The sequence below is a fragment of the Drosophila virilis genome, chromosome X (assembly GCF_030788295.1).
Source record: "Drosophila virilis strain 15010-1051.87 chromosome X, Dvir_AGI_RSII-ME, whole genome shotgun sequence".
Taxonomy (NCBI): Eukaryota; Metazoa; Arthropoda; class Insecta; order Diptera; family Drosophilidae; genus Drosophila; species Drosophila virilis.
The window spans coordinates 6,582,085-6,608,885 of NC_091543.1; the positions used below are offsets into that span (position 1 = coordinate 6,582,085).

Consider the following 26,801-nt stretch of genomic DNA (forward strand, 5'->3'; position numbering starts at 1 on the left):
TTTTGCTGAGCGTGTGGGCGTGTCAACGGAGTAGTCACACAACAAATGCTATCACATTACGTATCGCATATGGGCCTGTAATGCGCTTCCGTTTTCCAGGCCATAATTGCCAACAGGTAGGCTGTAAAGGGTGGGGGCGGGGCGACGGGCAAGCAAAAGGCGCCGACGCCGCTTAGCGAACGGCGTTTTTTCGGCTCATTTGCGGCCGCTACTCAAAGGTCGCCCGAGATTCGAGTCAAAGGTTTTTCTTTTTTTACGTTTCGGGCCGGGTAGGGCAAAACCCGCAATTACACTTCCGCTATGAGACGAAAAAAAAAAAAAACTAAAAAAAAACCCGAAACCGAAACCCAACTCGATCCATTCACGTCTCAGACGCAGACTCAATCGAGATCTGGCTAAGATTCATTCATTCATTCAGTGATTCGAGCATTCATTCATTCGTGTTGATTGCCACCTTTGGGCCTTTTGGGGCCGCCTCTGCCGCATGCCTCACGGCAGCCGCATTTAATGCTGTCTCCATCTCCATCTCGCTCTCGCTCTCTCTCGCTTTGTGCCCCACTCTTTGGCTCTGCAATGATTAGTCGTCGTCTGTGCTAATGAACAGCCGGCAGCAGCTACCTAGTGCAAAAAATATCTATACAAGCAGCAGTTAGCTAATTGTAGCTGCTCGACTGGTAGATACCCTGTTTTGTACACAACTGTCATTACATTGCGAAAAAGTCGCAGACATACAAAAAAATAATAATAATCATTGATCGATTTTTTTTATCGATTTTGTCTTTGTTATCGAAAATTAGACAACACTACAACACTTCAACTGTACGGTTTCAAATTCAATGCCGCTTGCTCCTACAAACTTCAAGTCGGAGAAATATTTATCGAAAATCGATTAACTATCGATTTGGTAGCAGCTATTGAATAGCAGAAAAAGCTTGCTCTGTAGGTAGCATAATGTAATGCCATTGGCTTTAACACTTTCACGAGTTGAATTACGATAATAATTACTTATCGATAATCGATTTGTGTTTATCGATTGTTGGCAGACATTTATATATATCTAGTTCAAACAGTCTTGAGATGTCATTAAAAAGATATAACGGAAATCGATTATTTATCGATTTGAATTCCGCCAGCTCAAAACAGGATTATCGGAAATCGATTTGTTATCGTTCAGCTAAAAACGCGTGAAGTTATCATTATCGCAGTTGCACTTGCATATTAAACCATTTCTTAAACCAATCCATAAATACAGGGTATACAAAATGAATAGCAATAAAAATATATAAAAAACGACAGCTCCACGAAACGCGGCAAACAAACAGAAATCAAATCCAATTTATGCTTTTTATTTCTTATTTTTTAGTTGTTTTTTTGTTTTTTTTTAAATTTTGTTTTTTTAACCAACATTAATCATAATTTTGGGCTCCACTCGGCGAGCGTGAAATAATTTTTATGCGCCGTTTTTACGGAACGAACCCAAAATCCGAACGTTCCGAAAAGGTGTCAATCGCTAATTTGACGGCCAATGCGAGGCCTGATGAGAACTGCAGAAAGCTGAGAATGGAGCATGGAGAACGTGGGGGCCAGCAAGAAGAAGAACAAGAGATGCATTGTGCTCGGGCAATTAGCAATGCGCCAAATGTTTGCTAAGAGGCCAGGCCAGGCCAGGTCAGGCCAAGTCGAAGTCAGACTTGAAATCGTGGATATAACTATATTAAAGAAAATCTATCTATATTTAAGTGCGAAATTTCACTCGCTGCTGTGGAAAATTGGTGGATTGGTATTGAAACGGATTTCAAAAGATGTTACTTAAGGTTCTCTTCAGATGAGAATGAAATATTCAAGAATCTTGTTAACTCCAAGCATCATCAGGTGCAACAAGCCCATCATCATCATTATCATTGCGATTATCATTATCATTATCATTATCATTATCATTATCATCAGCAAGAAGAACGATGACTCATATCGCATATTGTTATACAATAATGCGAGATCAACTCAATTTGGTGCACTGATATGGGTTAAGCCGAACGAGAATTCGGAATGACAACAAGAAGAAAGGTCTTCGTGGGCATCTTTCAACTCGGTAGCTGACATATCGAACTGTGGTGGGCGAGGGTAAAGGGTATGGGTGTGGTGCGGGCGAGGGGGAAGGGTAGAGAGACGGTGCAGACAGCCAGAGCAGAGCAGTTAGCGCAGACAATGATGACGCTGCAAAGCGTAGGGGCTGAAAGGCAACAATGCATGCAGAGAGAAAGAGAGAGCAAGAGCGAAAGAGTGTGGGATAGAGAGAGAGAGAGAGAGAGGGGGGGGGGGGGGAATGGGGCAGCTGCTGCTACGGGAACCTGTTGCAGTTTCGTTTTAGCCACTTGAAAAGCAATTTTTGAAATTTATTTTCCATTTATTGCTTTATTTATTTTATACCTTTTCAGTGTGGCCCATTCAGCGTCTGAGTGTGTGTGTGTGTGTGTGTGTGTGTGTGTGTGCGTCTGCCTGTGTAGCTGCTTATGCGATTAGAGCAAGAGGAGCTCAGCCACGTCTGCTGCAGTCTGTTTATTTGTTTTGGGCCCAGAACAATTCTCGACCAAAGCAAAGGCAACTTGGCCGCGCTGAATGGGCGCGGGGACAACAATCGAAAGTAATAATGAAATCTCATAAACAACAGCAGCAACAATAAACACACAATGTGTGCGAGCGAGAGCGCAAGCACAAAACTGTCTGCGCCCTTTTGCCAGCGATGAGTTCGCAGTCGCAGTTGCCGTCGCAGTTGCCGTCGCTGTCCGCGTTGCAGTCACCGTTGCTATTGCTATTGCTATTGCTATGGACGACACTTGCCTTGATTTGTATTATGTTGGGCTTTTCCACACGCACACACGCACACATTCACATAGGCACACACATACATACATACATGCACAAGAGCATTTCTGCATTGTTGTTGATTGTTGTTGCATTGCCTTTTGATTTATTGTTAGCAGGAATGAGAGAATGGGCCCAGGCAAAGAGCAAAAGGCACAACAACAACAACAACAACAACATACTCTCAGCAGGCAGCGCTGCATTGTTGCTGCTCTCTCGCTCTCGCTCCCTGCTGCTGTTGTGTGTGTGTTTTTTTTTTGTGCTTGCATTCCGCACTCAGAACATTTTTACCTTTTGCCAAGAATTGTGCGTGTGTCTGTCTGTGTGTGTGTGTGTTTCTATTCTTGTGCGGGCAGCAACGTCGTCGCGACGACGTCGACGCAGCTGTAGACAGTTCATTAATGTTATCAACAGCATGGGGGCATGGGACATGGGGTCGGGGGCTGATCGTTCATTTCTTTGCATTTCGGCCGCATCGTTGTAGGTAACAGCAGCGACGCTGCGTCGCTGCCGCTGCCTGGGTTTGTGTCCTAGCTAAACGTCAATTTTGAGCCGCCCAGCACTTGCTGCTGCTGCAGTTCTGCTTCTTCATCTTCTTCTTCTTCTTCTTGTTGTTGCATAAATGGGCCAAAGTCGAGTTAAATAAAACTGGTGGCAACTATTGGCCAAAAAAGGATAGAACAACATGCTGCGCTGTCTTGGCCCGTACAAATTGTCAGCTCGAATGGAACGGGCCAGTTGCAATTTATGGACAGCTTGTTGACCACATGAACTACTTTCCAGTCGGGCAATTGCCGTTAGCCGTCGCTCAACAGATACAAATAAAAATAAGCCACAACTCACCTGTGCAATGCGTGCAACCTGTGCTGCTCAGGATTCCAACTCTCAAATCGACGGCCGCCCGTTTCCTTCAGTCAGCCGCATTCACAATTGACATAGTTGACTATTGAGCGGGAGAGCGAGTTTCCACTCGACACTGTTTTTGTTTGGGTTTTTTTGTTTTTGTTTTTCAATCACTTGATTCATTCACAACAAGCCGAAAACAAGTTACCTGTTTGCATCAAATAAAAGGTATTAGAAAACTTTTTGCATTTCTTTTGCAGGCAACATCATCGAAATGAAAACCGAAAGATTCAATTAGTTTTGGGTCTCTCGCTTTGTCCGACAAGCAACGGCACATTTCCGAAATTTTCGACTCTCCAAATATTTGGCATTCGAAATGGGCAAGAGGCAGCGGGCAGCAGCCGGCAAAAGGCAAACCGCAATAATGTCCGATTTAACGGTTATTTTTATGAATGAACGACCAAATTGATTGATTGACAATCAGCAAACAGTCGCGAGTTGGCGAATGTTATGAAAACATCAATATGTGTAGTTGCATGTGTGGCATCAGTCACATGTGATGCATGCATATGTCATATATACATACATCAAGCATGCAGCATTACATCACAAAAGCTGATGCCAGTTCATCTGTGCATAAAGCCTTCCGCCCATACATCAGACGCACATGTGCACAATTGTGCATACATCATTGATTTTGCATGCGTATTCGTACATCTGTGTGTACACACACACACACACACAGAGAAGTATTTATGTCATTTTGTCGTTTGCCTTTTGCAGCTGTTTGCCGGCCGCCGCGACGTTTTAAAAATAAAAAACAAAATAAATATAAATATAAATAAAAATAAAAATCAAAAAGGAAGAGTAAAAAATAAAGAACCAACAACAACAACAACAAAATGAATGCAAGAAAGGAAAGACTAACAATGCAAACGCCTCAACCACTTCGCATGCACTTTGTTGTTATTGTTGTTGTTGGTTTTTTGGCAAATTGCATTCGCTGCCAATTAACACGCACTTTAACAGGTAGCCGCAATCCTCATTAGTCCGATGATCATTAGCAGCTGTAGCTGCAGCTCATTGATAACAATTCGCACAGTTCCCGGGCTGCGATCACTGAATTAAAAACAAACAGTAAAAAAACAATCTTACGCACGCCAAAAGCAAATTGGGGTGAAAGAAAGAAGAAAAAAAAAACGGTAAAGATGCTCGCGCACAATTGCCCAGAACGCAGAACACAACCTGTCAGCGTCGCGTCACGTAAGTAACTGAACTGAAATGTCTTCGTGCATTCGACGTGAAGAGCGGCCAGCCGGGCCGCAACAGCGCTCGGCTCGCCTCGGCCGCACACGAGCCATTCGGCCGAAGACACGGCTTGTGTGTGAGTGCGAACGACAAGGCAATAGGCCATAATAAAGCTGCTTGGCGATACAGGCAGGCGCAGCGCTGCTCAAGACGGCGTTAAGGAAGCTGCGCCTGCTGCAGTCGCCCCCCACCGCACCCACCAACACACTTCACACACAGCCGTCAAGCGCAAATCGAGCGCAAAAGAAACACGTGCCAAAAGATTTGATTTATTTTTTTTAAATGTTTTTTTTTTTTTTTTTAATTTTTTATTTTTGTTATTTGCTTGACAGTTTCCATTCGTATTATACATTTACGTTTGATAATAATTTGAATTCTTTTTTTTTTTTGTAACTTTTATTCTTGTTCAATAAACTGTAGTATATAAGTATGGTTTAACTTTATAAACTTGGTGCATGTGCTTGTGTGTGTGTGTGTGTGTGAGTGGGTGTGTGTGTTATATGCAATTTTTGTGAGGTTAGGTTAGGATCTGTTAATTGTCAAGCTGCACAACATTTTACACTGGGCTCTCAACGCAAAGAAATCATCGAAAATGAAAAGATTTTAAGTTGTGATGGGCAAAAAAACAAAAAAAAAATTATTATTATTGTTATTATTATCAGATGGCTTATATATCATTTTGGTTATGTATATGTAGTTTGTTCTTGGCTAGTATGCGTTGTTGTTCTTCTTCTTCGTCTTGTTCTTGTTCTTGTTTGTGTGTGTGTGTTCGAGTTAGTTGGGCCTTAAACTTCTATATATATTTATATGTACTGTAGTTATGAATCCATTTAACTTTATTGTTTCGTTACGAGTTTTCACTTCTTATGGCCGTTTTACGTTTAAAGTTAGCTGTTCTTCTTCTTTCATTCATTCATTCTTTCTTTTTTTTTTGTTTTGATTCTATCATTATTTGAATAATTTTTGTGCAACTTTTAAGATAAACAGTATTAAAAGTTGTAGAAGCAATTGCAACATTTCGTTTCTTTGTTTCGTTTTTATCGATGATTTTCCTTTCGATATCAAAAATTAGCGCATTGTGTGTTAAATTGTCCCTCTTGTTCTATATATATATATATATATATATAGATATTCCATAGTCTAACATAGTATATATATATAAAAAAAAGTGTATTTAAAAAAAAAAAGCTAACTTCTGTTGTGGGATTGTGTTTTTTTGTTTGTGTTTTTTTTTTTAGTTTGTTTTCTTTCTTCTCTTCTGTGTGTTGCCTTAAACGACGGGTGGTTCGGTGCCGCCCAGGGCCTCATCGTTACTGAAATGTTCGGGAAATAAAATGGAAATCAAATTAAACTTAAAAGAAAAAACAAATAAATTAATGAATTTTTAAATAAAAAGTATATAAATGATAAAAAAACAACCTTAAATAAAAGAAAAACAAATAATACCTCCAATTTGAAGATCATAAAAGTTTTTTCAAATAAATAGTTATTCGAACGTACGTCAAGAGCTTTAAGTCGTAATCGTATTGAGTTTTATGCACTCAAACTTTAAAGTTTTGAACTGCATGAGCAGCTGGCAAAGCTTCCGCTAGCTGCCAAAACAAATTTTTCGTGAGCTTTCGAAGCTCTTTTATTTCAAACGGCAGACAATTTTTAAGCTTTAATGAGATTTGTGTAATTTAAGCTTTTAGCTGTATGTGCGATTAATTTGCGGTTCACTCAATTTTTAATGAGCTTTCGAAGCTTTTCTTGTAGTAATTTCTCTGGCTAAATATTAAACGCATGTTTGCAACTCAAGTAAACTAGACATTTATCGATTAATTTTACTATATATGTGTATATATATATATATATAAGATATATATAATTTGATATCGATATACTTGTACTGTTGCATAGGCTGCTAGGCATTAAAACATTTACTATAAACAGACAACGCTAAACGAGTGTTAAGACTAATTAATATTGTTAAGAAGAGGAATAGAAGAGTATTCGTCTATCGGTTTCACTGTTCAATTTCAGACTTTGTCTCAACGAGTTGAGCTAAGAACTCGCACTTGCCAGCATTTCAGTATTTTGCGTTTAACATATAGATATATATATATATATATATTTATAAATGCGTGTATATTAATTTGATATAACTGTTTATGGTATATATGCTTTCCTAGGTTATGGCCACGCTTCTGCCGAGAGGATTCACGACTCTGCCGCTGCCTATGGAATAATTCCTTGCCGCCCATCGAGTACTACGATAGGTTTTACACTCTCTTAGTGGGTGGTAAATATTAACGATGTTTTTTTTTTTTTTTTTTTAACAATATTTCGGTGCTAACTAGTCAAAAAAAAAAAAAAAAAAATTAGCTATATTTGTATGCATATAGGTTTGAATCCTTTGGGATCTGTCGTAGTTTAGTTAGCTATTTGAAATATTTAACTATGAATATATGTATATATATATATATATATATTCGATATATATAGTGTTATAACATGATATTTTGCAGTGATATGGCACGATAATTGTTTCATGTGTCGTTCAACAGATGGCGCCACTGTCCGGGCGCTTAGCTCGGCGCGGGCAGCAGCCAGATCAGGCCGCTTGCCAGCAGGGCCAAAGGCGCCACAGCCACGCCCACGGGCCGAACACTCGCATCGTAGGCATAGCCATAGCTATGATGCAGCTGTTTAAGATTGGGACGCGGATAGATGATGTGCACCGGCGGCGGCTGATCGATCTTGTCAAAGAAGTTCGGATCGTATCGCTTGTCGCCCGGCTCGTAGTCGTGATAGATGAGACTCGAGGGATTCCAGTAGTCGCTGTTCTCCGCCAGAGCCGCATGCAGTGTGCAGAATTCAGACCGATTAGCAGAAGCGACACAAACGAAAAACAATCCTAGACTAAACTCAGACCTAGTGAAAGAGTTAGCTTAAGCCTGAACAAGTATGTAGAAAGGACTTGACCCCCCCATGACCCAGATATGCTTCTAGCTGCAGTAGTGTAAGGCTCAGCAGCTCTCAGACCCCGACCTAGACCCTTATCTTAAGCTGTAGTTTTGCCTAAACTGTTGGGGCCGTGTTGGTGGAATTCAAAGTCCACTCGCCAACTATTTAGTTAATGACCCAAATCAACTCCGAGATAGACCAAGATATTGATTTTCCTTCAGTGGCACAGCTTTAGCACAGTCCAACCTTTGGCTGGCTCTTACTTCCCGCTGTATAGATATTGCTGGTCTATGGCAGAGTGGCCTGTAAGGCCCAGATACCATTATCCAACCTTAATCTTACACATAACAGCTTAGGTCAGATGAAAGTAAGCCCCAACCTCGACCCAGTTACGCACTCAAGGTTCTTTGACTGTTCCGAAGGAGACCTAACCCAGAGTCAGATCTCGATCCAAACTTGGAAAGAACTTACCCAACTTACCCAAGACCTAGTCACAAGAGAAATTCTTACAGAGACCTAGTTACCAAGACTGGATTACCTCCAAATCCAAGCCCAGGAATACACTTACCCCAGAGCGAAGGTTAGACCTAGACTTCGAGTCAAGCCACAGCTGGAGCTGGAGCTGGAGCTGGCAGAAACGCTTTAGGTACTTACACGGGGCAGGTATCCACGTTGACGCCGTTGACAGCGGCCTTGCCCAGATTGATCTGGCCGACGGCTTCGCCCTCGACAAAGACAATGCAACCGTTGAAGTTGTGCGTGTAGCGTTTGCCCGTGAAGCTCGAGATGTCCGGTATGCCACCTGCAAGGGAATCGGAATTGGAATCGTAAGTAAAACATGAGCACAGTTCACGGATGGGGGGCAGGGACATAAAATGAGACTGACCAATGTAGACGTTGCCGGGCAGATGCATCTCCTTCTTGCTGGTGGGCCGTGTCTCGCCGGAGTCAGAGATGCGATCGACCTCCAGTATGGCCGTGTTGTCCGCCCGCTTGACCAGCACAATGTGACGCTGTCCATCATCGACGGGCGTGTCCACATTGCGTATGACCACCTCCTCGCCGTCCAGACGCAGCGCATATTCCACAAAGCCATCGACAACGGCCAATGCTATAAAGTCCTGGCCGGTAAACTCCTCGCCAGCGTTCTGGCCCCACCAGAGCAGCAGGCCATTGGGTTTGCTGGTGGAGAAGACAACCACCGCCGAGGTGTATTGCTGGTCCACCTGCGAGCTGAACTGGTTGCGATCCAGCTCCAGATAGCCGTTGCCGCGGAACGAGGCATTGAAGCTCACCTGAATGTCTGTAAGGGACAAGAGCAACGGAGAACGGAATAAGAATGCAGCTCCTCAATCTGCCAGCTCTGGTCACACTTACGCTCCTCGCAGTGCTTGCCACTGTAGCCAACGGCACAGGCACAGATCGCCTGCTGCTCCATTTCGGTGCAGGTGCCGCCGTTCTCGCACGGTTCATTCGCGCAGGGTGACGCCGCCACATAGGGCTGTTGCTCCTCCTCGTGCGAGGAGCCGCCGACTGACCCGGCTGGCCCACCCATGGACAGCTGCTCGCCGTCGGTGTCGCTGTCGCCGCCAATCTCGTTCAGTTCGTTGCAGTTCTGAACATTGGCCGCATCCTTGATGCCCGTCAGCAGCTGTACGGGACGCATCGAGTCGTACAGCCGCGAAATGCAGCCATCGAAACCGTCCGTAATGTTCACATCCCGATTGATCTTGACCGTCGCCCGATCATAGCCGCCCACATACAACGGTGTCTTCAGCGAGAGCGTGCGCGGTGCGCCCGCCGCCTTGGCGCGCTGCTCGGGCTCATCGCCCACACGGAGTATGCTCTCGCCCTGGCGACGCAGCAGCTCGACGCGCGTCCATCTGTGCAGCGGCAGCGGTTTCTGTGAGCGCACCACCACAGGCTTCAGTCGCGCCGCCGTATTGATGATCAGCTCCACGTGACCGTCGCGCAACACCAGCGCCACATAGTCGCCGCTGGGCAGCTTCGACTCGGCCGCATACAGCAGCACCGCATCCCGCAGGCTGGATGGACGCAGCGACAGGGTCACATTGATGCGCGATACACGAGGTGTGCTGTGGCAAGAGTTTGGTCTGAGTCATTTGTACTTTTAAAGGAATGCCTAGATTAGAGCTTCCAAACTTCCAACAGTTAACTATTGCAGCATTAATTCATAATCCAAGTTGAAGGCTCAGCTTTGTTCAACATAAGACCAAAATGGAGCTGCTAAGTCTCAAAGGACCTTGTCTAAATTGTATATAGGAAAGTGTGTCAATTCCCCAAAAGCTTTCCTTGATAACTTGATAGAAATCACAGAAGGTTCGAGAGATTAAACATACAGCACGTACTCCTATTTCTATTCCAATTCCTATTCCTATTCCTGTTCCCATTCCAATTCCTATTCCCATTCCTATTCCGATTTCTATTTATATTTCTATTCCCCTTCCTATTCCTATTCCCGTTCCCACTCCTATTCCTATTCCTATTCCTATTCCAATTCCTATTGTTGGTAGACATGGGGGTGTTTGACTCACCCGTAGGCCGCATAGCTGTTGCGCTTGAAGTTGAGACTGTGCTCGTTCAGGTGCTCCATGTACTGGCAACGATCGCCGGTGCGATTCAGCGGGCAGAGGCATTCCATGTCCAGTTCGGTGTTCTCACAGCGTCCGGCGCCGCACAGGCCGGGCGTGCACTGGGTGCCCTCGACGGCGCAGTTGCGTCCGGTCCAGCCATGCTGGCAGACGCAGCTGTAGGCCAGTTCCGTTTGGCTCTCCAGGCAGATGCCGCCGTTGGCGCAGGGTGACGTGGCGCAAGGCTTGCAGCTGGTGATGCCCTCCTTGAATTTGGCATCCTTCATCAGTTCAATGGTGCGGCCCTGGAGCGCGAGTCGACTGATGCAGCCCACAAAGCCCGTTTGCTGAGCCACCGCCTCGTCCGGCAGCTGATCCCAACTGGGCACGCCGCCAATGTATAGATCATCAATGAGCTCCAGCTGTGGTATTTGTGTCAGCGTGGGGAATGCCACCGGATGCTGTTCGTCCAACTGAATGTAGCCATCGCGACGGGAGCGATGTACCCGAGCCGTATGCCATTCATTCAACTCGATCGGCTGTTCTGCACGAACGATCATCGGCTTGCCGCCAAAGTCAAAGCGGAATTCCACGTTGCGATCCTTGAGGGAGAGTGCAATATAGTCGCCAGTTCCACGCGTTTGTCCATTGAAGAGCAGCAGACCGTTGGCCGATTCCGGGCGGAAAGTGATCTCAAAGTTGAAGTTGAATGAGGAGTCGGGCAGCGTGGGGAAGCTCATGTAGCTGAGCGGCTGCTGATGGAACTGCGGTATGACGCCAGTGATGCCCAATATGCTTGGGTAGTCCACGGATTCGCCATCGCTATAGACGGCGGTGCAGATGTAGCTACCGGCATCATTGGCCTGCACATCCTGCAGCAACAACTTATCCTGTGTGTTGAGATCAGGTGGAGAACAGTTAGAGAGAAGTGGGAGATCAGTTGGGCAAGAAATGGAGATCAAGAGTTCAGTTGGAGATCAGACAGAAGGTGGAGAACAATTGGGCAAAAAGTTTTGGTAAGGATCCTTTTGAGAACAGGTGAAAGATCAAGTGGAGATCAGTAAAGGATCAGGCAAAGATCAGTTATTTGATATCAGAAAGGTGGAGGTCAGTTAAAAAAAAAGTAGAAATTAGGTAGAGAAGAAATGGAGATCAGCTAGAGATCAGGTGGGGATCCGTTCGAGCACAGGTTAAAAGCAGTTACAGATCATTTAAAAGATCAGTTTAAGATAAACTAGAAAAAGATTGGTTAAAGATCAGTTAGCAAATAAATGGAGATCAATAGGATCTCAGGCAAAGATCAGTTAGCAATCAATTTAAGAAAAGGCAGATATCAGTTAGATCGAAGGTAAAGATCAGTTGTACATCACGATTTTGCTCTACTTACGCTGAGTATATCGCGACCCGGCTGCAGCTGTCCGTATTGGCGTGTCCAGCGATAGGTGGGCTGACGGCTCTCATCGGCGTCACAGTTCAATTGGGCCCGATCACCCACCTGGGCGTGCACGATCTTCGGACGGCGCAGCTCATGTGGCTGCTCCTCAATGGCCAGCTCATAGCTTGTCGTATACAGATCACCATCATCCGTGCGGCACTTGCACACATAGTTGCCAGCATCCGCGGCGGTCACCTGCGCGATGACCAGACGGTTGCCCACTTGCTGTGTAGCGGCAGAAACAGAGAGAGAGAGAGAGAGTGTGAGAGTGGGTTAGGCCGCTGGCCGGGCGGGTCACTCACCTGTACATTGGCGGAGAGCGGAGCACCATCGGAACGTTCCCAGATCACATCCGTATAGCTGTTGTCCGAGGAGTAGCATTCGACTTCGGTGGATTCGCCGACGCGCAACTTCGATGACTGCTGATCCAGTTTGAGACTGTAGTCGCGTGGCACCAGAGGCTCCGGTGGTGGCGTGACCCTCGAGGGCGGCAGATATGCGCCCGGGTTGGGCATGCCCGCTGCTGAGCAAAACCATCAAGGGTGGGGCAGGGCACCACCACAAACACAGGGACAGCACAGTAAGCAATAGAGGAAGAGCAGGACGACGATGACGACGACGACGACGACGACGGGGACGACGAGTTGAGGATGTTTCGGCGGTTGCAACGTTCACAATTGGCGACAATTCACAATTGGGTTATGTGATGATCAAGTGCACGTGTGTGTTTGTGTGTGTGTGCGTGTATGTGTGAGCGGTGAGTGTATGTGTGTGTGTGTGTGTGTCGGTGTGTGTGTCGGTGTGTTCGTGTTCGTGATGCGGCATTTGAGATGAGTAGGTAAGAAAAATACACAGAGAGAAAAAAGCAGTTAGCAAAATACATGTCAACAATGGCGATTTATACAGATACGTGATGCGATGTATATCGAACGCACGTACGTCAGATCTATCGATAGTTCCGACGCTCGTCTGCGTATGTGTATATATGTGTGTTTGTATGTGTGTGTGTGTGCGCATTCGATACGCATCACATTTTTACTTTTTGTTTGTTTTTTTTTTAGTCATTTTATGTTTAGAATTTCGTTTCCTAGTTAGACAAATAAATACATAGAAATTGGTTTGGGTGGGTAAAAGGAATAGAATAGAGCGGTGATATCGATACTAATAGTTACACAAAAAAAAAAAATACATAGGTCTACACAAAATATACTAAATATGGCTACTGTTTCGAATCACACTGAATACGAGTACAAATACTATGTGTAATGAGTGGTTGGGTTATGTATGCGATTGTTCAGTTTGATAGAGTTTTTTTTTTTGCTTTTCAAATAATTAGTGAAAATATTTTGGTATTTTTTCGGGGTTTTTTTTGGTATTTTGTTGGTATTTTTGTGGTATTTTCTGCTTATTGTGTAACGAATGACAAAAATGGGTAACCATTAGACCAGTACATTTTCATTGACATATACTTAGCTACAAACATATACATGTTATACAATATATACTATCCGATATATGTCGGATATATATATATATCCTGTATATGGGCTACAAATACAATACAAATTCTACTTAATTATCGCTTACACATGGTTATATCGATAAGATTTTGATGGCAATTTGTTGTTCGATCGAAAGATTTTTAGTTCACAAAAAAAATTTTGTTTTTTTTTTTCAATTTCAGTATGCTCTGTTATTTGTCTTGTGTGTGTATGTGTGCGTGTATGTGTGTGTGTTTATTTACAAAATTTTGTTTGTTTTTTTTATCAACATACTTGTATATACTTATTATACAGAGTTGGGTTAGTACAAATTGGAATACCCACATGCATTGATTAACTCTACAAATCAGATACCATTTGCTTGTTTTCGAGTCGAGCCCGATACCATAAGTTTTGCTGAAAAATTGATGCGGTAAAACGGCGTTGGGCATGCGCGATTCGCCGGTTGCAAGCACTTTCATGTTATCGGTATCGTGTTATCGTTATCGATAACACGACCGTTGCGACTTACGTACTAGCAAAACCTGCGTACAGTCAGATAAGCAGCTACCCACACACACTACTGCAATTTGTTGTTGTTGTTCTTGTTCTTGTTGTTGTTGTTGCAATTGCTTCATCTAAAGTCGTGTTGCTGTTGTCGTCGTTGTATTTATTTATTTTTTTTTATTATTTTTTAACTTAGTTTAAACGTGAGTTGAGTGCAAGTTGCAATTGTTGCAGGTTTTCTCGTTTTGCATCTAAAACTTGTGCGCCTACGAACGGAGTTAGAGGAGCCAAACAGTTGGATAGATAGATAGCCAGATAAAGATAAAGAGCATAGGCAGATAAGGACAGATGGAAAATAGCATATGATAAATGAAGATACATTACTTTATGCTGCTGTCAAAGATCAAAGCACGACGTTTAACGAACAGCTGCATGTTAAATTTTAGCAGCTGCCTGTTAAGTGGCAGCGTTGCCAAGCTGTTCTGCGTTGCACTGTTGGCAACGTCAATCGACAGTTCGTTTTGGCGTTGCCACAATGCAAAAAATGTAACAATAAACTTTGACAGCAACATAATTATGAAAAGGAAATGTGAAATGATCGAGAGATAGGGAGTGAGATAGGAGAGAGCGAGAGCGAGAGAGAAAGAGAGAGAGGGAGCGTAAGTAAGGGATAAAAATACAGTTTTCAGGCTGCAGAAAAAAAGTGTGACAAAGAAATGTGAAAAACTTAAGACGAACCGAAGCTTTTTGCCAGCCGCACAACTTGATGCTTTGCCGTCCAATCACGATGCTTTCGCTGATCCTGTTTCCAGAGCTGTGAGCGTTTCTGCTTGCCGGTGTAGCTCTTCTTCCAGCGCTTAAAGCTGCCCAATCCAGTGCCAGTCCCAGTTCCAGTTGTTGTGCCCGTGCTCACGCCCAGACCCCCTCCCACTCCGACTGTCACTCCCGTGGCCGCACCTCGGCTGGCCGTACAGTTAAACTCATCGGAATGATCTGTGCAATCGTAGATGCCATCACAGACCATGCTGGACTTGACGCACGTGTGCGGATGCGAGATGCACTTGAAGTCGGTCGGCTGGCAGGCGTAGGAGATGATCGGGGGACGGGCGGGCGGTGGTGTCAGTGGTTTGGCCGGCGACATTTTGTTCAATTTAAAATCTATTTTGCTCGCAGTGTTATTTTAGCATATGCAGGCGTTTTCAGATTTGGTATTTTTTTCGGTATTTTTCCAGTATTATTTTTGTTGGCATTTTTTAAATAAATATTTATGTATTTGATTTGATTGTATAAAGAGCATAAAAGAAAAGATTAGCAAAACGACGCCTAATAACACATCAGCCGCGGTTAGTACAAATATCACCCACTTTACTGCCGCTACTGCGATTACGCATACGCACCGTTCGCCAACGTATTAAAATGAACCTGAGTTCCATCTAGTATCGTGTTTCAACATATACGTAAACTCATCTATATAGTTGATCGAATGTTGTGTGCCGTTTATAACAATCGTGTTTAGTATAATTTACAGGGGTAGGTAGGTAGCTTGGGGTATAGATGAATTGTGCTACATACCATAACCGAAAAAAAAAAACTAACTAAATACTAGCTATGCGGCAGGCTGGTTGTGCTGTGTCCCCCGTGTGTGTGTGTGTGTGCGCGCGTGTGTTGGTGCTTTTAGTGGGCCAGCGGAGAACCAAATGATATTTTCTCTATTTCTTGTTTAGTTTAAAAGATCGTAGCTCGTTTATATACAAATCGTAGGACTAATGTTTAGTATTATATAAAAAAAACACGACATTACAGTAATACAAAGCAAGTTTCAATAGATATAAGTAGTATAAATGGAAAAAATAATACACATTATAACATACTAAAGATATGCAAGTGGATAATTTAAAAAAAAAAAAAATACTCATACAAAATTATAAAAATTATAAAAAATAATAATAAAAAATAAAAAATAGTGTTGGGCTGAAAAATGAATTTCATATGTGATTATTTCGCGGTAGCGGTAACACACCTGCACATATATATAAGACCATGCAGGGGAAATCTTGGCCGCCCTTATACAAGCTCAAATTGTACTTATTTGCTAAGGTATTTCGTATTTTTTCGGTATTTTTGCAGTATTTTTGCGGTATTTTCAGTATTTTGGTGGTATTTATCGTTGGTTGTTGATGCAGTTGTTGCGGTTGTTGTTGCAGATGCAGTTGTTGTAGCAGTTGAGTTGATGTTGTTGCAGCATATCATATTTAGTAGTATATATATATAAATATATATATATAAATATATAATATATATAAGTATATGTATATATGGTTTATGTATACATGAGCATAATTCGATTTTTGTGTGGTGTTTTGTAGTATTTTTTTTTTTGGTATTATATCATATGCAAAGCGCCCAAAACATTACAAAATTTCATAAGATATATATATATATATATATATATATAAAATATATATATATATATGTGTGTGTGTATGTGTGTTTTTTTTTTTTTCATTTTGCATTTTTTTTTGCACAAGCGCACATGTAAGAGAAAGAGGGAGAGAGAAGAGAAAAAAGCAGTAAAGAAAGAGAGAAATAAAAAATATTTATCAAATAAATTGATGTGTACCATTCAAGAAAAAAATTATGTGCCCTAAATAAAACTACAAATTCGTTAAACGAAATACTCAAAAATGTGTTTTCTCTTATCTGTTTTTTTTTTTGGTATTTTTCATGAGAAAGAGCTTGGCAGAGCAGCGCGTAGTTAGGAATTTGGAATTTTCGAATTGGAAATATATTCTTTTCGTTTTGCCAATTGGTATGTTGAATAGAACCATTTCATTTTGGGAAACGTTGCTCAAAATATTAACCTCAAATTAGGTTAGGTTCAGAGTATTTCACGGATTCCATTGCTTTTAAACTGATTTTAACTTATTCAATGCAAAAAGTACAAATATACGAATATCTAAAAACAATTTACTGTGAGACTTTCAACTGGAGATTATTTACATAGTTATAATTGGGTACAGATACATGAGGTTTCTATTCGTATTTTTTTGGGGTGCATGTGCAGCTTGTGTGCATTGTGGAAGAACGGTAAGGGGAAGGGGGGTGCGGGTGTTGGTGGTGTTGGGTGTAACAAGGGTGGGCGGGGGAGCGGTAATAGAGAGCAAGAGAGAAAGGTGTGTGATTGTGTGTGTGTGTGTGTGTGCAGTGCAATTATTTTATTTGTTGATCGTTCATCTTTTTATGCATATTAAAACAAAACACTGAAGGATACACAAGAATATCGCCGTTGAGCAGGAATACAAGGAACCATCCACAAAAGAAAAAAAAAACCCATTTGGGAGATGAGCACAAGAAACCGGAACCAGAACAAAAAACAATAATCGAGGCAAAGGACAACGAACAAGGTGAATGTAACCGACACCAACACAATGAAAGAGCCCAAAAGAAAACATAAATAAACATCGAATGAAACTATAAACAAAACTCAAAGTAAATTTAGAAAGAAAGATCGATCTTTGGCATGCCAAAGTCCAAATACCCTTGCAGAATATCGGATGTGCCCAGCTAAACTTAGGCAAATGTGTGTAGTTGTATAACATTTAGCTCGAATTCACAAAGTTCTCTGGTCGGGACTGCCCGCCTAGCAGATACCCTGAACACAGCGAGTAGCTATTGCTATGCAAATTCTAGCTTCCTTCTATATGCTTCTTTAACTGGCCTAATAGCTTGGCAAACGCATTTGCGCTTAGACTCGGTGCTTATAGTCCGATCGTTTTCATATTTTCTGTGCCTAACTGTATTTTCGATTGACGGAAAGCGGACTTGACTTGATAAGCTTAGCTGACAATTCCGTTCAAGTATATATATATATATATACTGCATAGAGTCACAGATGCTTGTGTACTCTCTGTCACATAAGTTTACACAAAATCAGTATACCCCTTTAGGATCTTTTCGCACAGATTGAGGGTATCGTTTCCCAACTTGTTTCTGCTATGTTCAGCTGTTAATCGTTAAGCTTAAATGAAATATGCCCTCTGCTGTCATAATAACTAATAGTACCAAATTTTGGCCAAACTGGATCTCGGCAAGGGTATATGCGTGTATATATATCTATATACAATTAGAATAGAATGTTAATTAACGAAATAAAAAGAATATGTTACAATTGTTTTTGCTTTACACAAAATTTTTAATTGCTTGTGTAAAAATGTGTGTTAATATTTTTTGTTTGTTGTTTTATTTGTCAAAAAAAACCACTGCTGGGACTTAAAGCACAAAAAAAAAACCACAGCTGGGACTTATTATTATTATTGTATTAGATATGGCAGCCACTGTTAAGCTTAAATTTCTTTTCTTCTTTTAAAAATAGTTATGTTTACGTAATATGCGTCAATTGCATTAAAGTATATATATATATAGGTATATAAAAAAAAAAACGTATAGTATTAGAGGGTGGAGGAGGGGGGGTAGTTTTTTTTTCCTTTCTGTTGTGGTTTATATAAAATTTAATTGAAAATTGAAAAGTTTTTCTTTCCAGATTTGGTTTCCAACTTAAGTTTATAAATTTCAAACGTATCGAAAAGGAATTGTTGGCTGTTGGCTGTGTGCGTGGCTTTTTCTTCTTCTTTTCATTTCTTTGCGTGGTGGGTGGGTGTGCGTGTGTACGTGTACGTGTGTGTGTACGTGTGTGTGCGTGTGTGTGGTTCGTTTCGTAGGTTCGTGTTTTGTGGCTGTGGGGCATGCATTAACTGTACAAGCCGAGTTAACATTCCAGTTGGTATTTTTTGGTATATTGTTGGTATTTCTGGTATTTTGTTTGTGTGACTGTACAAGATGCTTGTGTGGCAGTTGTTTGTTAAAGAGTGTTGACACCGTCACCAGTTTGCCAAAATAATTCAGATACTTATAAGTACATATACAGATACAAATATATAAGATATATATATATAATAAAGAGAGAGAAAGAGAAAGGGTGTGTGTGTGTGTGTGTGTGTGTGACATGTTTCCATCATTATTGTAGTGGGTATTTTTGTTGTTCTTACAATTTAGAGAGTTACAATTGTTAGTGGCTGTGTTTGTTTGTTGGCTTATTGTCAATATATACAGAGTGTTTGGATACCCTAGAACCGTCAAAACCGTATCCTTAAAAACGTATTTGCTTAATATTGCTTGTGTGAGTGTGTCTGTGTGTTCGTGTGTGTGTGTGTGTGTGTGTGTGTGTATGATTACATTTGTAGATAGTAAGATACTTGGTAAGTTAACAGCTCGCATATTTACATGGAGTTTTATCGAACATTTATCAGTTTTACAGGGTATATAGTAGTGTGTACTTGTACTATGTATATATATATATATATATATACGTGTGTGTGCGTTTGTGTTTGCGTGTGTCAAGTTTAGTCAAGTAGTAAATACATACACATGTGGATATACATATACATATGGATATATTGGATATTGCTAGACATGTATCTATATAGATATATATATGTATACATATATATGTATACATATATATTTATATAGTTAAAGTAGTGTGATAAGAACAAAGTAAAATCAGCGAGCGAGCGAGCATTTCAATCTTTCAATCAGCTCTTCGGTATTCTTTTTTTTTGGTTTTTTCTTTTCCATCTATTTGTTTAATTTTTGTTTACTTTTTTGTTTTGTTTGTAATATTGCCAACAAAGCCTAATCCTTACGGAGGTTTTCTTTTAGATGCCTTACAATTCTTTCGATTTATTTGAATTCTGTTAGTATGTTTTTTTTTTTGGTATTTTTTCTGGTATTATTTTGCAATTGAAATTCTCTGGCCTAAGAAACGTATATAGTTTGGGATCATGTGAGTGTGTGTGTGTGTGTGTGTTTGTATTTGTGTGTGAGATAAGAGAGATATTTCAGTATTTCTTTCGCATTGTCGGATCTGACATCTGACAAGAATATTGTCTATGTGTGTGTGTGTGTAGTTGTGTGTGTGTGTGTGTGTGTGTGGCTTGGGTTTGGGGCTGGGGCTAGAGATTTACTCACGCTGTACACGCAAATCGATGTAGGTGGAGGGCACACGCTGTCGGGTATTGATGTCATACGAATCGCAGATGTAACGACCGGCATCCTCGGCACGCAGCGAGGTCAGGATGAGCACCTGGCTTTCGGGACGCGCATTGTTCGGCAGCGGGCGTCCATCCTCGCGGTACCAGTGGAACTGCAATTGGGCATTATTTACATATATAATATATGGCTACCTTTTAGATTAAATTATATTTCACCTGAGTATTGCTGCGCTGCTCGCCGCGCTGCGTAGTCACGCTGCAGCGCAGGTGAATGCTCTCGCCCTCGCGGCTCTCCTGCTGCAGCGACTGGGGCTGCTGTGTGTAGAAGGTCGGCGGCCTGACCACCACCTGGGCGGTCTTGCTAACGTTGCCATACTCATTCGAGGCCGTGCAGCTGTAGCCGCCAGCATCGGCTGGCGTTATGGCTATGAAGCGCAGTGTGGCTCCGTCAATGTGCACCGAGCTGTTTGAATTACATCAAATTGTTTGTTAACGAAATGCAAGGATATATTTGGCATTAAGAGCCAAAAAGATTGCTCCAGTCGAATGTATCGGAGTGAGAGTTACTCTGACTTTACGAGGTATTCTAACAGTAAGCGTGCTGCTTCTTGCCTTTGCCCAACTATTAATATGCCTGGGAGATGCATTCTAGATTAACTTTGGTGCTTGGTCAAGATAACTTGACTAACTAAGAAGTTTTCCATACAAGAATCTGATCGATCGATCGTTTCTAGGGAATATATACATTCTTCTGAAATATATATACTCTATGTGTTCGAAGATTTCTCCTTCTATGCGATACACATTTCATCACTGAATTATCCTAGACAAGGTTTATACCCTTAAAAGGTTTCTTCAATATAGAGAGGAATGGAAGAAGGTTTCCCATTCTAGAAATAGAATATTCTCAAACTGTTTTTACTCTACACATCGAGTTTGGTGCATCTAGCTCTTTTAATAGAGCTTGTTTTGAAATCGATATTTATCGATACGTCTTTCTGATGGAGAACCTTATGAATCTTTCCTAAAGACTTTCTTCTGCATGTTACACAAAAGCTGAGCTCATAATTGCCAAAGTCCAGGTCCAACGATACAAAATTGAATCAGGGCCGATTTCTTTTTAGACCTGACTTGGTGTCAAACTGTTTTGAGGAGCTCACCTGGGCAGTGGTCGGTTGTTGTCGGTGGCCCAGTGCACGTTCTCGGGCCGGGCACCCGTCACCAGGCAGACGATCTCCACGTTGCGATCGGCCTCCACTTCGAGCGGTATATTGGGACGGAACGTGATCTGTGGCAGCGGTAGCAGGACCAGTTCCCTAACCACATAGGTCACGACCGTGCCGCGCTGATCGATGGCATTGCAGCGATATTGTCCCAGATTCTGTTCCTCGACAAATGTGATCGTCAGACGATTGCGTTCGGAGTGGGCGTTCGCCAGCAGCGGCTGTCCATCGACACGTGCCCACTGGGTGCTCAAAAACGGTGCCAGGTCACAGGTGAGGGTCACATTGTCGCCCAGATTCGTTGAGAATCTCTGGTTGTTATCCGGGATCGGGTACGGACGCAATGTGGGCGGCTGTGGGTAATATGGCTGCTGATAGGGATCGTGTTCCACATCGCCGTCAGCTGCAAAGCAAAAAGAATGTCAAGCAGTGTTGTTAACCGTTTCACGGCCAGTGTTGGTCAGCCACTTACAGTCACCAATATCGCCGCGCTTGGGCTGCACATCGATGCGTATGGTGCGCTCATCGGTGCCCGCCTCATTGTTGGCCCTGCACGTATAGACCTTGGCATCGGCCTGGGTTACGCGATAGATATTCAAATAGGCCGTATTCTCGCCCTGTTGCCGGCCATCCAGCGAGACGGGCTGGTTGTCCCAGTGCACCGTGGGATTGGGCGAGCCGCTGGCAATGCACGTTATGCGCACCTCATCGCCCTCAGTGTAGCGCACCAGCGACTTGTCCGGTTCGATTTGTATAATCGGTGGCTCCACCACACGCAGCACGGCAATGCCGGTGGTGCGTCCAACGGAATTCTCAGCCACGCACTCATATTCACCGCCATCGGCGATCTGTATGTCGTCAATGCTGCACAAGAATAAATGAGAGCAGTATTAGCACACTCTGCTGGCCAGATAGTATTAAGGTTTACTTACAGAATGTAGCCGGGGCTGACCAGCCTGTGTCGGGGCGAGAGGGGCGTGTCATCGATGCGGCGCCACTGCACCGTCGGCTCGGGTATGCCATTGACGGAACAGTAAAGCATGCCCTGGGCGCTGACGGTGAACGTCTGTGGCGCCGCCGGAATTATATCAACGCTCGGACGCTCCCGAGCTGCAAGCAAGTAAATTATGGTGGTTGTACAGATTAGTATTAGGATCAGACTGTGCGGACCTATCTTATTACCGACTCCATTCTTGTGCACTTGCAATGCATAATCAAAATATATTTAAATATCACATTTGTATGTATATGGTTAAAAATAAATAAATATTTATTTATTACGTTACCGAGTTTTTTGATTGAGTGGCAAGCAGTTAGCAGGAAGAAACAGATCAAATAGAAATATTATGCACTCAAATTCTTTGGCTTTCCAGTTATCCATCAACTGGTTTAGACTATAGCCCGAAGAGCTTTATCTTCCGCTAAGAGCGTGCTTTCTTGCCAGCTTAAGGACTTATGTTGGCCCTTTTTGGCTATCAATTAGAGCTTTAAGTGCAAATGTATTTATTTTTTGTTTTTTTTAGTGTAGCTTTAAAGCTCAATTCGGGACTAATTCAGACCTTCTGGTGGAGCTTTAGGTGCAAACACTTTTATTTAACAGGCAAAAGACAAAAGTATATTGAAGCTTGTGATGATTGAAAGCTCACTGTAAGCTCTTGGAAGTCAGCTTAATCAACATGTTTTAAAGTTCGTCTTAAAGCTTATAAACTAACGTTCATATTGCAACCTTATAGAAGCTTTTGGCCAGGCTTAAAGATAAAGCATAAAAGCTCGACTTGAACGCTTATTCTAGCCATTTGTAGATACAGGTTGAGCTTTAAACGGAAGGAGTTCGAGATAATCTTAAGGCAAAGCTTTTAAGCTTATCTGAACTCAATTTATGGTTTACCTATTTTTTAGAAAGCTTAGCGAAAGAAAAAAGCTCTCAAATGCCTCTCTTGAGGCATATAGCTAAACAAGATGATGGCAAATACCAACAGCTGGACATTAGATATATCATATAAATATATAGTCACGATTTGGGAGCATATATGGTAGAGAGAGACTTACGTTCAACGTCGATACTAGTGCTGGACTGATCTGATCCGTGTGGATTTTCGGCGGTGCAAACGTAGACGCCGCGATTATCGGGTATGGCATTGATAATGCGCAGCACATTGCCGGTTTGATGGACATTGGCGGCCATCGGTTCGCCGACCTTAATCCACTTGATGTTGGGATACGGTGAGCCGCTGGACTCGCAGGTAATGCTAAAGTCGGTGCCCTGATCAATGGAGGTCTGATCGTTAAGTCGCACAATACGGGGCGAAATGCTGCAGGAATTAAATCGAAAGATAAGTTAGTTAATTAGTTTGTTCAGATTGTTAGACGACAAATTATATAAAGCTTATTTAACAACACTATGCTAAAGGCATTCCTGATAAACTCGGTGTTTATCATTCGATCAGATTGAAATTTTTGTGAGTAACAAAGAACAAGCCTATGTCTTTCGAAATGGATTGTTATTGGGAAAAAAACATGGAGATTTACTCAACGTACAAAGAAATTAACGTGTTAAAACGAGTTGAGAATTTTTAAATAGCTGTCTCTGGCTCTAATAAGCTCCGAAGCATGTTTTTGATATTGACTTTTGAGAGAGAGAGAGAGCGAGAGAGATAGAGAGAGACATGGCTCAATCTGATACTGAACAAAAACATATATAATAATAGTCAAATTTAACCAGAGGCCAGGCCATAAACAAATACAAATCGGATCAGATTTGACCAAGTTATGGGGGTGGCCAAATTTTTAAACTGAGTCTATGTTAGATAGGATATTTGAGGAGCTGTGCTTGCACTTACCCGTCGCCAGAGGGCGGCAGCTGACGCTGTTCAATATAGACGCGTGCGTCCTCCGTATAATTGCGACGTGTACGCAAATCGATGCCGACGCAAGTGTAAACACCGGAGTCGCGTCCGGTGGCATCGCGAATCTCGAGCATGTCGCCGCTGATCAGGATATTGCGCTGGCCGTTCAGTGGATAGCCGTCGTGCAGCCACTCGTAGTGCAGCTGGGCGCCGCTGGTCGATTGGCAGGTGAAGCGAACAGTGTCGCCGGCCTCGCCGTTGTACTCCTCCGGCTGGATGTAGACGCGTTCGCGTACCGGCGGCGGCGGCTGTGGTGCATTGCCGCGCACATAGACCTGTACGTATTTCTCATCGGAATCGTATTGGTTTTGCGCCTGGCAGCGGTAGCGTCCCTCGTCGGATTTGCGCGGCGATTCGAATATCAGGCGATTGCCATCGGTGCGCATATGACCATCCGCCTGGCCATCGATGCGCGTCCAGGTGACAGTCGGTGCGGGATTGCCTTCGACTTCGCAGCTAATCTCGTTCGTTTGATACTCCTCGAAAGTCACCGTGCTGGGCAGACTGACGATCTGGGCGGGCGAGCGTTGCGATTGATCTAGAGATTGAGAGATTGACAGCAGAAATGATTAGCATTAGGCATGAGCCAATAGACCAAAATGTATCCTCAATAGCTACCATAGCGTGCCAACATTTCGCTGGCATATCCTTGAGGCGATTGCCGCAGTAACGAGTTAGTATAAGAGATTAGCTTAATTCTAGTTGCGCTAACCTAAGGTTAATGTGGACACTCACTTGATATGGTGATGGAAACCTTGTCCTCGAAGACGCGCGAGGTCTGATTGTTGACCGCCTGACAGATGTAGACGCCAGAGTCGGCGATTTGCAGATTATACAAATGGAGGACGCCGCCCTCGATCTCCGCTGTGTTCGGCAGTCGGCTGTTCTGCTTGTACCAGCTGACAAAGACCGGATCCTGCAGCATAAAGCACAAGACAATCAAAAGCGATCAATCAATACATCATTTCCATGCACTTACATTATTCCACTTCATGCGACCGTTGCAGTGCAGGGACATGGATCCACCCACGGGCATTATGGTGATCTGTGGCTTCGATATCGACACTATGATCTGGGTGCGTATATTATCGGGCTGATCGGTTGGCGCTGGCTCCGGTGTTCCATAGTCTGATTGATTGTAGAATTATATCGATTAGATTTCAGGATTCGGTTCACATTTCAATTACACGTTAGAAATTCAACTCTTTACAATTTGGATTAGTGACACGGTTGCGGTTTATTAACGCTGGAGGTTGGGCTTGGTAGGAGATTTGATTTGATTTTCTTAATTTTTTGTTTTTTTTTTGGTTTTTTGTATAGGGTATAGCTTCCAAGTACGCATAGTTTTAGGCACCAACTACTACATAGGTCATATACCAAATGCCAGCTAAAACTTTGTTTTAACCAGCTCAAGAATACACTACAATAGGTTTCACATAAATCTCTATATATCTATATATATATATATATATGTTGTATCTTCATAGTACGAGATACGTCCGTGATCTTAACTCAAGGTGCGTGTAAATTTTGGGCTCCTCTTGTAAAGTTTGGTTAGTACGAGTAGCTAAATTTATAACCGACTACTTGAGAGCGACAGCGAGTTCTAGTACTAGAGAGAGTATTCAAAGTTTATTTATTTGTATTTTCTCATACCCTTGCAGAGGGCATTATAGTTTAGTAACAAAGCGGACTCCTACTTATTTCTATAAAGTTCGTCAAGTAACTTTGTCGGAGTTCGTCTTTCTGTTGCAGGCAGCACACATGTCGATCCAACTATATTCTCATTTGTCTATAAAGATCTTGTATTTGTTGCTTAGATATCTTCAACAAATCTTATCAAAATCGTAATACCATATCATATACAGTTCTATCGGAATAATAAATGGTAGTAAAATAAGTTAAGGTTTGTTTTTCAAGATAACTCAATCGTACTCAATCGGACTACTTAATTGTATCTGACTCCTGACCAACAATTGGCCCATCTGCAAGGGTATTTAATCTGCGGCTTGCCGCAGATAGCTCTTTCTTGTACTTTGCCTACAATACGAGTAAATGTTTATACACAGAGTTATCGAACTATGAATACATAGCATAGCGATGAGACACACAGATTTTCTTTATACACAAACAAAATACATTTTAAAGAGGTGCTAGAAAAAAAACTAAAACAAATTAAACAACAACATGGGAGTAGAGTTCAAGTCTAGGTTATCTAGAATTATTCAAGAGCACCGAAAAATAAACGCTGAGCGATTGAGCTATTACAGCGCTCTGCGGACAGAAACACAAAGAGAAACACATAGGAAGAGAAAGGGAGAGAGCGACAGAGGGGGAGAGAGTGAGAGTGAGAGAGCAAGAGAGGAAGGGAGTGCCCCTACAACAGAGTATACACAAAACGAATGGGCAGAGAGCAAGTGAGAGTACACAGCCACAACAACGCAGGGTTGCATTGCCTGATCAGCACAAAACGAAGTGGCAACACTGTGTGATTGCCGTGTGGCAACCTTGTTGCTCCTTTTTACTTTGTTTGATGTAATTATTTATTTTTGCCTTCACTTGTAAAGTAATTGATTAAATGCAAATATTTCTGCTCATTCGAATCGAATCTATAAGGATTGACGAGCAGCATAATTTTTGTTTTTCATT

At 42.5% G+C, this 26,801-nt stretch overlaps 2 protein-coding genes across 34 annotated transcripts in view; both read right to left on the bottom strand.

Annotated features, from left to right (window-relative positions):
- Nucleotides 1-4,982, bottom strand: part of boi (brother of ihog) — a 42,592-nt gene extending 37,610 nt beyond the window's left edge. For 2 of the 3 annotated variants that reach the window (XM_070206879.1, XM_002056858.4), the window contains exons 1-2: nt 4,727-4,981; nt 3,706-3,913 (exon numbers count right to left, since the gene is read on the bottom strand). The gene's annotated coding sequence lies outside the window, so the exon portion shown is untranslated. Of the gene's footprint in view, nt 1-3,705; nt 3,914-4,726 lie in introns of all 3 variants that reach the window. The other variant, XM_070206897.1, reaches the window with a different exon arrangement.
- A 353-nt stretch (nt 4,983-5,335) lies between these two features.
- trol (terribly reduced optic lobes) overlaps nt 5,336-26,801 on the bottom strand; it is a 125,502-nt gene continuing 104,036 nt past the window's right edge. For 29 of the 31 annotated variants that reach the window (XM_070210887.1, XM_070210940.1, XM_070210946.1 and 26 more), the window contains 18 exons: nt 25,132-25,280; nt 24,888-25,068; nt 24,087-24,690; nt 23,296-23,558; nt 22,179-22,356; nt 21,719-22,110; nt 21,184-21,649; nt 20,240-20,486; nt 20,001-20,175; nt 15,994-16,065; nt 14,712-15,131; nt 12,288-12,505; nt 11,938-12,210; nt 10,515-11,440; nt 9,337-10,055; nt 8,846-9,262; nt 8,614-8,761; nt 5,336-6,326 (listed from right to left, as the gene is read on the bottom strand). In XM_070210887.1, the coding sequence (XP_070066988.1) occupies nt 6,284-6,326; nt 8,614-8,761; nt 8,846-9,262; nt 9,337-10,055; nt 10,515-11,440; nt 11,938-12,210; nt 12,288-12,505; nt 14,712-15,131; nt 15,994-16,065; nt 20,001-20,175; nt 20,240-20,486; nt 21,184-21,649; nt 21,719-22,110; nt 22,179-22,356; nt 23,296-23,558; nt 24,087-24,690; nt 24,888-25,068; nt 25,132-25,280 (5,891 nt within the window). In that variant the 3' untranslated portion in view covers nt 5,336-6,283. The remainder of the gene's footprint in view (nt 6,327-8,613; nt 8,762-8,845; nt 9,263-9,336; nt 10,056-10,514; nt 11,441-11,937; nt 12,211-12,287; nt 12,506-14,711; nt 15,132-15,993; nt 16,066-20,000; nt 20,176-20,239; nt 20,487-21,183; nt 21,650-21,718; nt 22,111-22,178; nt 22,357-23,295; nt 23,559-24,086; nt 24,691-24,887; nt 25,069-25,131; nt 25,281-26,801) is intronic. The other 2 variants (XM_070210927.1, XM_070210929.1) reach the window with 2 other exon arrangements.